At 40.4% G+C, this 13,235-nt stretch overlaps 1 protein-coding gene across 1 annotated transcript in view; it reads left to right on the top strand.

The window, feature by feature from the left end:
* The window catches only part of Kif16b (kinesin family member 16B), a 290,355-nt gene that overhangs the window by 217,046 nt on the left and 60,074 nt on the right, over positions 1 to 13,235 (top strand). The window contains exon 24 of the mRNA XM_032904316.1: positions 3,854 to 3,976. Within this exon, the coding sequence (XP_032760207.1) occupies positions 3,854 to 3,976 (123 nt within the window). The remainder of the gene's footprint in view (positions 1 to 3,853; positions 3,977 to 13,235) is intronic.

Below are 13,235 nucleotides of genomic sequence, written 5' to 3'. Positions count from 1 at the left end.
GGACCAGGCTCTGTATTCCCCATTTGCTAGGAGTCCTAGCCGGGGTCGTTCTAGTAGGTTCCTGAGAGTTTCAAGTGCACTAGCTTTTTACCTCCCCTGAATTGCCTCCTCCCAGTTCCAGCTGTCTGTCCCAGTATTCTTTCCTTCCATCCTTTCCCTACCAGATTCCTCTTGTTCCCATCCCCCAGTCCACCCACAGTATTTATTTTACTCACTTTCCATGCATTCCCCATTGATCCCTCCTTGTTACTTAGCCTCTGTGGATCAGGTACAAATTTAAAAAAAATTATGTAGACACATAGGGTAATATTTTGTTAAATACAAAAATAACTTTATTTAATTTTTAATGATAACATCTCTTACTTATCAACATATAATACAAGTTACTAATTACATGGCTGCTTCTGACTCTTTATTTTAAGTGGAACCATTCCACAGTACATTTTAAGGTTCTTGTAGCATCTTACATATCTATTCACATTGGATTTGCTGTTTTGTAGTAGAAGGTCTTCGTATCTCACTACCTCTTGTGCTGATGTGTCCCTAGCTTCCCTGTTGAGCCTAAGAGTCTGGGCCACTGTAGAAAAAGTAACTGACTCCATCCAAAGTAAGCAGTGCCATGATATTTAAAAGCACTCACAAACTATGCAATGCAGCATTCCCATGTCTAGGGCAAAACTAGGTATTTAAAATACAGCCCCATACAAATCAAGCATACATTTATGAATATTAATTTGTCTTACTGTCCAAGACATATTTTAGGAAAATGTTAAGTACCTTTCACAGCTGTATCTAAAAACCATATATTTCTCATGGAATTGACTTCATAAAGTAATTTTAGAAAAAAACTACCCTGCAGCAAGGACTAGATAGAAATATGTTCATTTTTTAATTTTTTTTCTATATAGTATGTGTTCTCTCAGACATCTTCAGATCCCTGCCTTATCCATTTTTGACAAGACCATGTACATTCAACATGGTATGGTCATAGACCCTTATTTCTGTTGCAGTTTATTTCTGTATGCTCATTAATAATGCTTCATGTGAAATCGGTAAGATTGAAACTGTACAAGTAAACTGCGCTCAAGGATGTCAGCAGTATCCCGGCAGCACTTGTCACCTTCAGCGTGCTGAGAAATGAAGAGAGGATTGTCGTCCTTCCCAGCCAAATATTTGTTGTGCTTCACTGTGTCATCCTGGTTGATCAGTCACTCTAGTATGAGTATCAGAAATCACCGATCAAGGTGCAGGTGTGGAAAGGGGGATCCATATTTCTGTTGCTGTGATAAAACACCATAACCAGAAGAGTTTTCTTTCATCTTAAAACTTGTAGTTTGTTATTTAAGACATTCAGGGGAGGAACTCAAATAGGGTCAGAACCTAGAGGCAGAGACCATGGAGGAGTGCTGCTTACTGGCTTGCTCATTGTGCCTCATGAACCTGCTTTCTTAGAGCATCCAGGACCATCAGTCAGTGGTGGCATTGCCACAGTGAGCTATGCCTTCCCACATCAATCAGTAATCAAGAAAATTCACCAGTGGTTTGCCCACAGGCCAAATATGCTTGGAGCTTTTTCTTGATTGAGAGTCCTTCTTCTCAGAAGACCTTAGCTTATGTCAAGTTAACATAAGTAGCCAGCAAAGTGTCCTAGGATGATGTGAGTCATATAGGATCCAGCTGATCTACATAATGCATCCCCACTCTACTCATACACTAGGAACGTTGTCAAGCATCAGGCAGATGGTTTTGTTGTATATTTTTCTTTTAGTTTCTCTCAGAGAATGTGTGACCTGAGCCTCAAGCTACCCTTCTTGTATGAGGAATTGATTTCACCATATCATTCTTAGAACTAGAAAGTTAAGTGGTCATAGGATAGACTGTGTACCAGACTAGAGGTTGCAGCTCTACCTCGTTTTGAAACTTGAACTAAAAAAACGAAAGCTCAATGTTGCAGTGGAGTAAAGGGCACCAAACCCCTTGCAGGCTGTATTAGCAGTTGTGAGTTACTGCTTAGAATTCCACATTAGAGCTCCTATCTGCCAAGGTTGTGACCAGCACAGGCATTTCTCAATCTGCACGTAGGCTCACAACCTACACATAGGCTCACAACCTACACATAGGCTCACAACCTACACATAGGCTCACAACCTACACATAGGCTCACAACCTACACATAGGCACAACCATGCTCATACATGTGGCATAGAAACGATCAAGGGAAACAAAGCAGGAACCTCCTGGGTAAATATGGCATACATAGGTGAGAGCAACTGTTTATCAGTAAACATTTTCTTATAACCATACCAACTAAATTCTTTTTTCCCCTCGTTTTCATCTTTAACTGTGTAACATGTCAGGGAAGATCTATATTTAAAGTAATTTGGACATGGACTATCAGTGAATTAATGTGATTAGGACATTTCATATTTAAAAACATATCTAAGCATTTCCGTTTTGGCTTTTTACATTAATGACAGTTAATTAGATATACCATGTGGCAAACAATGGTTTTTGTTCTGGGTGACCAACCACTAGGGAAAAGTCATGATGCTGTAAAAAGGCTTCAGTAGCTTCAGATACTGCTGGACATTGACTCTGTCAGCTAGATTAGAAACTACAGTCAGAAATCGTCCATCTCCGTGACAACCCATGATCTGAGTTGTCACACAGGCAGCCAGGTAGGGACAAACCTATGAGTACCTGCCTGAACTCCAGATCCCCCTTTCTACCTGGGAGAACTGGAATGTATTACCCAATGTTTTCTTTTTGGTCAGAACATTGTATTTTATTGCATATTTATGTAATTTCCAACACCTTAATGTGTGCATAACTGAAGTACTTATTAGCCTCATTCATTTTAGATGGATGGGCTCACTTTAAAATTTAATACCAGAATAATGTACTAGTGTGAAGTTTATACCCTGTGTTATCAGCGTCTTGTCCTACAGAGCAAGGTTGCCTCATAGTCAGCTTCTCCTTTGATAAATAGTGTTCATAATGATTAGCTCCTCATGGGAACATGATGAAAATTGATAGAATTAATGTATAGAAACTGGTTAGCACACCGACAGTGTATGGTAAAGTATTCAGCAAATGTTAGCCCTGAATGTGATTCTAATTCATTATTTTTTATTGCTACTGCTTCAAAAACATACTGTCTTATGTTCTCTAAACCCTGAGGTTAATGTAAATTATGATTGTTCAGAGATTTCTTTCTATTTATATTCAAGAACTCATTTTAAAAATTAATTTTTTATACTGCATCTTCCTCTGACCCCTCTGGCTTCCTGCCACCCAGAATATAAATACTTGTCAGCCAAGTCAATTATCAATCAAGTGGGGCCTAAAGAAAATAGTTACGATTTGTCTTAATGTGGTTTACACAGATTTCTACACTATACTTAACTTCATTATAAAATGACTAAAGGTTAATGATGAATTGAATTTGAACAAAATCCCCAGTTTTTACAGATCTATGAACAGCAGTCAGATATGGAAAAGAAGAAATATGCTTAGTTGATAAAAACTTTGCAAAAAAAAAAAAACCCACCAATTTTGGAGTTAGAAAGTGTAATCTATCCCCCTTTTCACTTGATCTTATAAATTTGAAGAAACTTCAAAGCCAAGCAACACTTAGGAGTGTTTTTGTCCCAAGTTTTTGGACTGGTATGCCTACAGAAATGGTCTTTTGTTATGAGAGAGGTTTAGCATGTCTGTTTTAAAGGAAGCCATCATTTTTCTGAATAAGCCCTACTTGAGATACATTTTGTCTCTTCTGCGCAAGTAGGGAATTCGATGCCACACAGTGATGTTAGATTCTCTTTGTTCTTCTTGTCCAATGTGCCTTTGATAGCGGATGTATTCTCGCTCTTTGGGAACAAATCCAGACGACCTGAAGGACCCCATTAAGATTAGTATTCCCCGCTATGTCCTGTGTGGTCAAGGCAAGGATGAACACTTCGAGTTTGAAGTTAAGGTAAGTGTTCCTTCATCCTCCTTCTAGAAGAACAGAAGTTGAACACCGTGTGGCACTTCCTCTGTGTTTTTGGAAAAGAATATGAAATTACTTGTGAATATTATTGTGTAAGACATTTACTCCTTTAATCTAATGTGTGAAACTTTAGATCATGGAACATGGTGGGAGAGGACACCTACAAAGATGGGGTCATGTCAGGAGGCAGAAAGACATCTGCTGGGGCAGAGGGTATCATCTCAGCCAAGGTCCCAGCACTTTCCTGATTTGAGCTCCAGAAAATTAACCTTTACTCATTGCGTGTGTGTGTGTGTGTGTGTGTGTGTGTGTGTGTGTGTGTGTGTACAAGCTATTAATTAGATACATTCTTAATCTGCTTCAGGTATTTTATTTATATGACTATTAAGGAAGAGATGAGCTTTCCAAAATAATGACTTCATCTTATTTTTTTAAATTTATTTCCATTGACTCATACACTTAGTTAAATGTTGCTGGCTGCTATTCCCTCCTCCTCAGTGAATTAACGATTAAGCACATTTCTTTATTCAAGGATGGGCAAGGATATTAATGTAATGAAGTCTACTGCAGAATTGGTGTGTGGATGCATATGGGTGGCCTCACAAACAGTTTGGTTCAGATCAACCCTGACCTGGGAATTTGAACCCTGAGATTGATAGACTTTGATTCTGTTGCAGTTTGCTCAGTTTTGGGTCCTTGTCAAAATGAGGGAAAACAGCACTCAATGGTCTCCAAAGGTCACTATGTCGGAGAAGCCTGTCTGTCCAGAGAACATCTGATAGAAGAGCTCTGTGCAAGTCCTGCAAGCCTGGAACTCTTGAGGGAGGAATAAAGAGGGGATAGAGGGACCTCGCTACCTCGGGCGAGCCCCTGTGCTCTGGGAAGTCCCTCCTTTCAGGCACACAGAGAGTCAAGTGTTTGGGTGCTTATTTCTACATACTGAGTTTTTCTTTACAAAACATGTGGGCCATGATTTATAGACCTGAGGTTTAGGTGAGAAAGTATTGTGCCTGACTGGCTTTCGAAGTGTTGCTCTAAAGTGCTAAAATATGTCTTTGTGCTATTGCTTTTCACCATCCCTGAACCAATAACTGCTCAGATCCTCTTCATTTCTTCCACCTTCCTAGATTGTATATGTTTGTGAGACTATATAGTGTTCTCTTTTGGTAACATGTGTAATGTCATACACAAATATAAAAATTACTTCCAGGCTATTGTATTAGTTCCATATTTTGGATTCTTTTGTGGCCTTTCCTAGCCCAGAATTACAATTCAACAAGTCTAGAAGTTGCAAAAGTGAAAACACACACTGCTTTTAGTTGGTCCATATCTACACTTTACGGATGAACACATTAATGGAGTTTAGCTGATTATTGACTCCACATATAAAACTTTAATAAAGAAGACTACTTTTTAAGTAAGTGGGTTAATTTAGATAAAGTTATCAGTAGACAGCAGCCCAGTTAGTTTTCAGATGTGTTCAAAGCTTTGAGGATGCTATTGCCAGAGAAAGTAATCAAATCAGAGGACCACACAGGGCTTCTCAGGATCTGTACTTTATAACTCCAAATCCCAAGAGGTCTGCTCCTTCCTTCCTTCCTTCCTTCCTTCCTTCCTTCCTTCCTTCCTTCCTTCCTTCCTTCCTTCCATCCATCCTTTTTCCTTCCTTCCCTCTTTAATTTTTTTCTCTTGCATACCAAGTCCAGTGCTTACAGCTGGCACTATTTCTGCCTTCTCCAGTACTCGCAGTAGGCACACCAGGACTGTTCATGTTGGCCTGCTTGGAGGATTCCTCTTCCCCTATTAGAAAGGTCTACTGATGTTTTCACCTGCTCTCTGGTGAGAACACTGCTGCAAAAGACCTAGTACTAGAAAGAAAGTCTTATGATTCTGCTGCCCCTCTCCAAATAAAGCAGGCAAAAGCATTACCCTAGCTGTCCCGTATAATCTGGGATTTTGTAGCCTCAGGCTCCATTATCTGTATAATGTGGACAATAAAACCATTGGGCTGGATTGCTATGAGTAGATGACCTTGCATTTATAATTTGTAGCCTCCCTTCTGTGTTTGATGCTTCTTAAGTGCTATGTGTACTTGTTGCTAAAATTAAATAAAAACAGACAGGCTTAGGGAATGCATGGGATTCTGCATTTGGAGCCCCTCAGCGACTCTTCATGTGCAACGGTGTCTCTATGAGGTTTGGGGTTTTGGTTGTTTTCTTTGCAGTATCTTGATACATGAAGGAAAGGTACAGAAAATAAGTCCACCAGTCACCACTATTTGAGCATAACCGCAGCTATTTTACACATATTGTAAAAGTCCTTGGAGAGTTCTTTATTGGAAGCCTCTTCATAATTCTGTGGGTGCCTATGAACGAAAAACAATGTAACTAGCATTCAAACTTTTGAAAGTTTATTTTGAGTTTTTCTTTATGAAACTGTACATTGAAGGTTTTGTTACTATTTAAAAGTTTTCCAAAGTTCCCGGCTTTGGTAAGTTACTTGAATATGTCATACATATGCCATGTTTCGTAGTATAGCATCATATCTGATGATACTGTGCTACGATTAGATTATTTTGGTGAGTTAAGTAGCTTTAAGAAGTCAAAGGTTATTGATTTGATTTTGAAAAAATACATTTCTCTTTAGTGTTAGGTTTTTATAAGAAAAGTTGGTGTTTGTGTGCATAGATATTTTATCATACTAAGGTTTTCACTTTAGAACAACCATTGTTGATTCTTTTTCAAAGTCGGTTTTCATTTCCCCCTCTATTCCACAGTGGTTCTTAAGGCCCCTGAACTGTGTGTGTATGACAAGCTCTCAGGGCTTGATCCTTCTGCTGTGGGGCCCTGTTTAAAGTATGTCTTGCTCCTGGTCACTGGCTATTTCACTTAGGGACTTCAAAGATGTATTAGTACCAAGGCCCATCCACTACAAGTCCCAGCCTGAATGTCTAACAAGATGGCAATTGTAAAAATGACTCACTGTGTCCTATCCATCACGTGAGACAGAAACATTCTATGCAGCTACTGAGGGCAGCATATGAGCTTAGGTATGCGGATGCTTGAGCCATGAATGGTGTGGCTCCTAGTATCCTCCCCCTTGCCTTCCTCTTCCCTTTGGCCTCTAGTCGGTCTCAGCCCACTCTTCGTTGGGTAGGATTTGACATCTTTTAAAATCCTATAGTGAAGCAGTGAAGAGCTTGCTAGGTACATTGAAGGTTAAGAGTGTGCAGGTGCCCCTCATCTAAACTCCTGTGTGTCTTAAGGAAGTTTCCAGCACTGCTTTTTAAAATGAGAATGGAGCTTTTCATTAAACTAGAATTGATTAATGCAAAAGAACTATTTTCTACCTGCTTTATTTGGGAGGCCCAAACCACACTTTTTGTGGGGAAAGGTCTGAGATTCAGTAACTAGCTACGTTTGGTTTTTGGGTTCATTTAACTTTTTTTTTTTTTTCTCTTCGAGCTGGGGACCAAACCCAGGGCCTTGCGCTTTGCTAGGCAAGCGCCTACCACTGAGCTCAATCCCCAACTCCATTTAACTTCTTCATACCACTTTGTGAAGGCTTCACATACATGTAGCAAGAAGCACCAGCTGTGGGAGGGGCTTCATGAGCCTTCTGGGTCTGACTGCTTTGACAGGACCTGCTTTGAGAAGCATCTCACTGTGTGAACATGGTTGATTTGTGTATTCCTTACTTTCTTGTTGATGCTTGCTTTCCTGCTCCTTCCTGAGAATGAATGAAGTTGTCCTCTCCTTGGTGTATCCCACATGCATTACTTTACTAATTATGAAAGGCACCTGCCTAGGAACCCTGAGTCAATGTGTTGGTTTTGTTTCATTGGAGTTGCCCTTCCAGGAGTCCTAAACTTGCAGCCTTCTGAGACTGGATCCTCAGGTAAATAAAGACAATCTCTGCTGGCAGATATCACAGAGAGGCAGGAGGCTAAAGGTGGGCCAGGCTGAGTATAGTGCCACACACTGATCAGGAGTATGTACCAGTAAGATTCCTACTTGCTCTCCCCACAAAATAAAAAAAAAAAAAAATCACAGCTGCCTCAGTAATGCCACTCCCTAGACTACAGCTGTCACCCCAAAGCTCTTTCAAAGCTTTTCAGTGATTGATAGAGAAAATCAGCCACCCTGAGTCAATGCTTGCATTTTCAGTTAGCTAGGATTAGAGTGAGTGAAATTTAATTTTAAAATTACATTTCAGCATAATACAAAACACCAGCCAGGGAAATCTGTGGTTAAGGCTAACAGAAGATATTATACTTATTTGTCATAGAAATAATGATATTTTAAAGTCCTTGTATTTTAATGTACATGTCAATACAGTGGTACAAAGAAATGAGCCAATGCTGGTATATGTTTCATCATGGTTTGCTGGGTTTCTTTCCTCTATAAAGGCCATTGTTTAAGATGGCATCTCACTTCTCTCTGGAACAGCGCTGTGCTGAATTGTCCATTCTCCCTACTCTCCACCTGCCGCCATGTCACATCATGGTCAGTTTTTCCCCACATCTAATTATCCCTTCTATTTCTGGTCTCCTAAAGATTTCAGCTGTCTAAACCTTGTTGGTTTTAGACAGACCTGAGTCTCCAGGCCTCAGATGGTACCTAACCAATAATAGTCAGCTAAGAGGGATAACTCAGCAGAATGAAGCCCAGAACTACAGGGCTGGGATAGCAAAACAAAACCCTTTTATGCTGTTGTATTTTCAAGTTGGAATCTTGAGCGAATAGCACCCACAGGTTCCTCAAGCTCCATTTGTGCACACCAGGTCCCTTTGAGACTCCTCACAGTGCAGCTGTTTTGCTCCTAGTCGTTCAAGGAGAGTGTGCAAGAATGTGGCTTCTGTGTTGTCAAGGACGAGTATCTCACACTGGAGCAGTTATTTTCTCGCACGGACACAGAAGTGCCTTTGGTGTTGGGCGATCTGCAGCACCTACAGGTTAGCTTGGCTTCATTTCATCTGGATGCTTTTTCATGTAGAAATGCATGTCTAGGCTCACTGCCCATCTTTTTCATATGATCCCAGGACCTGGGTAGTGTCCAGCCTTCTGCTGCTAGAAGCCCTTCTTCTCATCTCCTTTGAGAAGCTTACTGACATCTTGGGCATCCTGTCACTGTTCAGCAGTACACAGGTCCTGTCCATTCTCACACAGATGCAGTGCAGCCCTTTTGACCAGCTCTTATTTCTGCTTGCACACCACAGCCCCACATTTTTTAAAAAATGTCTAGACCTTTCCAATCAGCTGATTTTTGTTCGTTTATTTATTTGTTTACAAAATTACCACCAAAGCAAACTTCTTCTTTTGCCTTAAAATCTTGCTTCACTTTCTTCTGTCTCCTGATTGGAGGCTTGGAAGGAGTTGAGAAGCAAACAGAGCAATGGCCAAGAGAAAGCATGACTTCTAGAGAGTCGCCCAGCACTGCTATGTAGACCATCAGTGGCAATATGGCTCTTCTTGTCAAGTGGCTTAAGATGCTTGAATCCCTCTTCTGAAGTATGAGATCTTCACACATCTTCTGAGCTTTCCAACTTGATGTGCTTAACCCTTCTTGTGAGCATCATCCATCATAGTGACCAAATGTTCTCAATAAGGTTAACTCCATGTTCCCTGTTGTCATTTATACACTCAGCCTCCCCTAACCTGCTTTTTTGTATACCACTGAGTTTATAGCCCCTCCATGAATAAAAAAGAAAGCTATCATCTATCCCAGAATTTTCTATGCCCCAAGCATTCTGCCAGACATTTCTACAAATATAGAGAATGTTCCAAAATGAGGGTATTTGTCGTATTACATAAAGGAAGAAATCATGATTGACTTGCCTAAGGCCACACAGCTGGTAAGCAGGCCCAAGTCCCACATGCCTCATGGAACCTAAATCCAGTAAATGGTACTGATTCCCTTTCTTGTTTTAATGTGCCTTCGAAATATCAATAATTCCTGTACTTTTTAGAAGTTGAGAGCATCTTTAGTATTGTCTTAGACATAATAGCCATCTCTAAATCCTTGCCTCCTTACAGAATTTACTGTTATGTGTGCACGCTCAAGTCTTGCGTGCTTTTTAAAATGGAGTTTTTGTCAAAACACCAACAAATCCTGAGGATTTGGTGGTGGGAAGGCCTGACAGGAATCCTGAAGAAATGCCCAGGAAATGTGCAGTTTAGGGATTGTGGTAATTACATTTACAGTGAGAGAAATCTCTCTCTTTCTATTTGGCAGAACAAAAATGAGAGCTATTCCAATCTATTAGAAAAACCATACACACATACATCTTGTAGAAGTACTTGCTCCCAACTTGAGAGAATATAAATGTTCAGAAAGAGTGGTATGTTGGCATCTAGGCCTATGTTTATTAGTAACGTGATAGATTATCTCCCTCTGTGTGGATTAGCAGAGCTGAGACAAATGTTATTCTGCAATGCCCTGACTATCCAGAGCCAAGGTCCAGTGTGTGCTCTTTTACTGTGTAAATAGCAGCAAAGGAAATGACATCTATTCCGTTTACTTAAGTACTGTTTTGCCTCTTTGAGAATTGTTTTCTTACACTAAAAATAAATAAATAAATGTATAGATAAACAAACGAGGAAAATCTAGGGAACTAAACAAAAACAAAATAAAAACAAAACAAACAAGCAAACAAACAAAACAATGGTTTTCCCTTTCCTGGAAGGTTTCTTTATAAACCATCTAATCTCTTGTGTTGCCTGCCTTGGACCCCTATGTTTGTTCATACAAAGTAAATATGCAGAGAAGGCTGGAAAGAAATGAGACTGACTCTCTAGGACAGGAGAGACATGACCACATCCTCCGGGGACCCTTTCTGAACTTCACTGTCACCAAGTGTTTGTTTTAAGAACATGTTAATTTCCATGTTTCTTACTTTTACAGCTTTAAGGATTTTTTTCTCTTCCTACATTATTTGTTAAATGTTTCAAATATTTTGCAGTTTTTACTCATGGAGACCCTCATCTTTCTTCAGAGAAAATGTTTCTTCAGAAGTGGATATTTCTCTTTTTTTTTTTAATTAAAACTTGTTTCATATAATACCTTTTGATCTTGATTTTTCCCCCTTCCCAACTCTTCCTAAGCCCTCCCTGCTTGCTACATACCCCTACTTTGTGTTCTTTCTTTCTTCCTTCCTTCCTTCCTTCCTTCCTTCTTTCCTTCCTCCCTTTCTTTCTTTCTTTCTTTCTTTCTTTCTTTCTTTCTTTCTTTCTTTCCTTCCTTCCTTCTCTCTCTCTCTTGCTCTCTCTTCTTTCTTTCTTTCAAACAAACTATTTTTAAAAAAGACTAGTAACATAAAAACTGTTTCTGGGCATGAGGCCTGCCCTGCAGTACAGCTGATGTGCCCATAGCGCTCCGTTGAGGAAAACATTTTCTCTTTATCAGCAAGTACTAATGCCAAGAGCTTCTTGGTCAGGGTGGGAGCCCATGTTCACGTCCCCCACTCAGTGCTGCAACTCCGCTAACTTGACTCTGTGCAGGTCCTGTGCCTTCTGCACAGTCTGTGAATTCACGTGTACATCAGTCTTGTCGCCCGTTCTCCTTGTAGGTGTCCATCACCTCTGGCTCATTCAGTTTTCTGCCTCTCCTGTGTAGATCCCGAGCCTTGAGCGGAGAGGTTTGATGAAGGCGTCTCATTTAGGACTGTGTGAGGGCAGCAGGTCTGAAGCCAGAGCATTGTGCTCCTAGCATCACATTATTCTCCTTCTTCATGGGTGCCTCAAAAGTTCATTTTAAGGCCGAAGAGTTGAGGCCTGAAAGAATTCAGTCCTGGAACTAGTGAAGTCATTAGGCTTAAGTCAGGGCCACATCTGTGCCCATCCATTGCCTTTCAGTTTTCAGTCTCTAGTGATGGCCAATAGCTTAATTCCTCACTTTGCATCTCAAAATCTAGTTTAAAGAAAATAATACCTGGGCGGTCACCTTTGACTTTTGCTGTAGTTTTAAAGTAGAGTAATTACACACACACACACACCCCTCCAATTTGTCATCTGCACTTCTCAAATGCTACAAGAGCCTTTATTGGAAATGACCATGGTTTTGAGTTCCAGAGCTTCATACATTCTGTCAAATTTACCTTCAATGCAGCAGATAAGGCAAGTATACTAAAATAAGCAGTATTATCTTCTATTTTGAAAATGCTGACATTAAATCATGAAATAGTTATTCCTGGTTATTCTATAAGGTTGGGTTTGGACGAGCTAGAAAGTTCCATTTGCTTTAGGACCTCTTCATGGCTGTCTAGAATATAGGTGGTAATTCATCACACAGCCCTTGAGTCATTTTCCTTCTACTATAGATTCAAAACCAAACTCAAGGCTCTGAGACCCTTCTATACTTGTTCATGGTACATCTTTAGAGAAGGGCCTCTTGCCTTTTCCTGGAGAATAGGAGAGACAAAAAGATGTAAAGTTTGCCCAGGTCTCTGTTTCATGAATCTCCATTATCCAATCTCCATGTACTTCCTACTCATGTCAACACTGGGATTAGATTTAGATTACTTTTTGCTTGCACAGTACCTTGGAGTATACTGTCCAGAGACCAAAAGACCCCTTTTGCTGAGCTCTGGCCTCTCCATTCAAGTGTCTTGAGATGGGATTTTAGCAGTTCCCTCAACTGCCAGCTTATAGGACCTATGGGTGTGAGAAAGCTATGCCTGCCCAGTTCAAGGCTCCTTATGCAGTCTGAAGTTAGACACATCACTACTGGCCTCTAGAGCTCCTGGGTGCCCACTGACAAAGCCTCTTGCCCTGTATATTTTCCAGGGTGCAGAGATGGTCTCTTCTTTGGGCTCACTAGAAAGAGAAATAGGTGAACAACCCAAAGTGTTCATGAGCAAGGCAGAGCAGTGCCACACTCTATGCCCCCACCAGACATTCTCAGTGCAGCACAGCTATCCTCTGTGTCCTAGATTCCCCTTCCAGTTATAACCACTGTCCTTCATCAAGCCAAGGAACGCAGCTCCTGCCCACTGGCTTAGCTTTTCTCTCCAAGCTGATACTCAGGGGCAAGGACTCCAAAATCAACTAAATTCACCCTTCAAAGACCTTAGAGATTACCTTTTGATTCTTCCTGTGTCATTTTGGAGCCTTGTACTCACCTACTCTTATCCTAATCCCCAAGTCATTTATTTATGCATCCTTTCTAAGTCAGTACAGTGTTCTCTCCAAGGGAAATATGATAAATGACATTTTCTTGCTTTACTTTATAATTCTTTGCCCTCTTC

The sequence above is a fragment of the Rattus rattus genome, chromosome 5 (genome assembly GCF_011064425.1).
Source record: "Rattus rattus isolate New Zealand chromosome 5, Rrattus_CSIRO_v1, whole genome shotgun sequence".
Classification (NCBI taxonomy): domain Eukaryota; kingdom Metazoa; phylum Chordata; class Mammalia; order Rodentia; family Muridae; genus Rattus; species Rattus rattus.
Note: the sequence above shows the minus strand (reverse complement) of the source record. Positions and strands in the feature narration are given on the sequence as shown.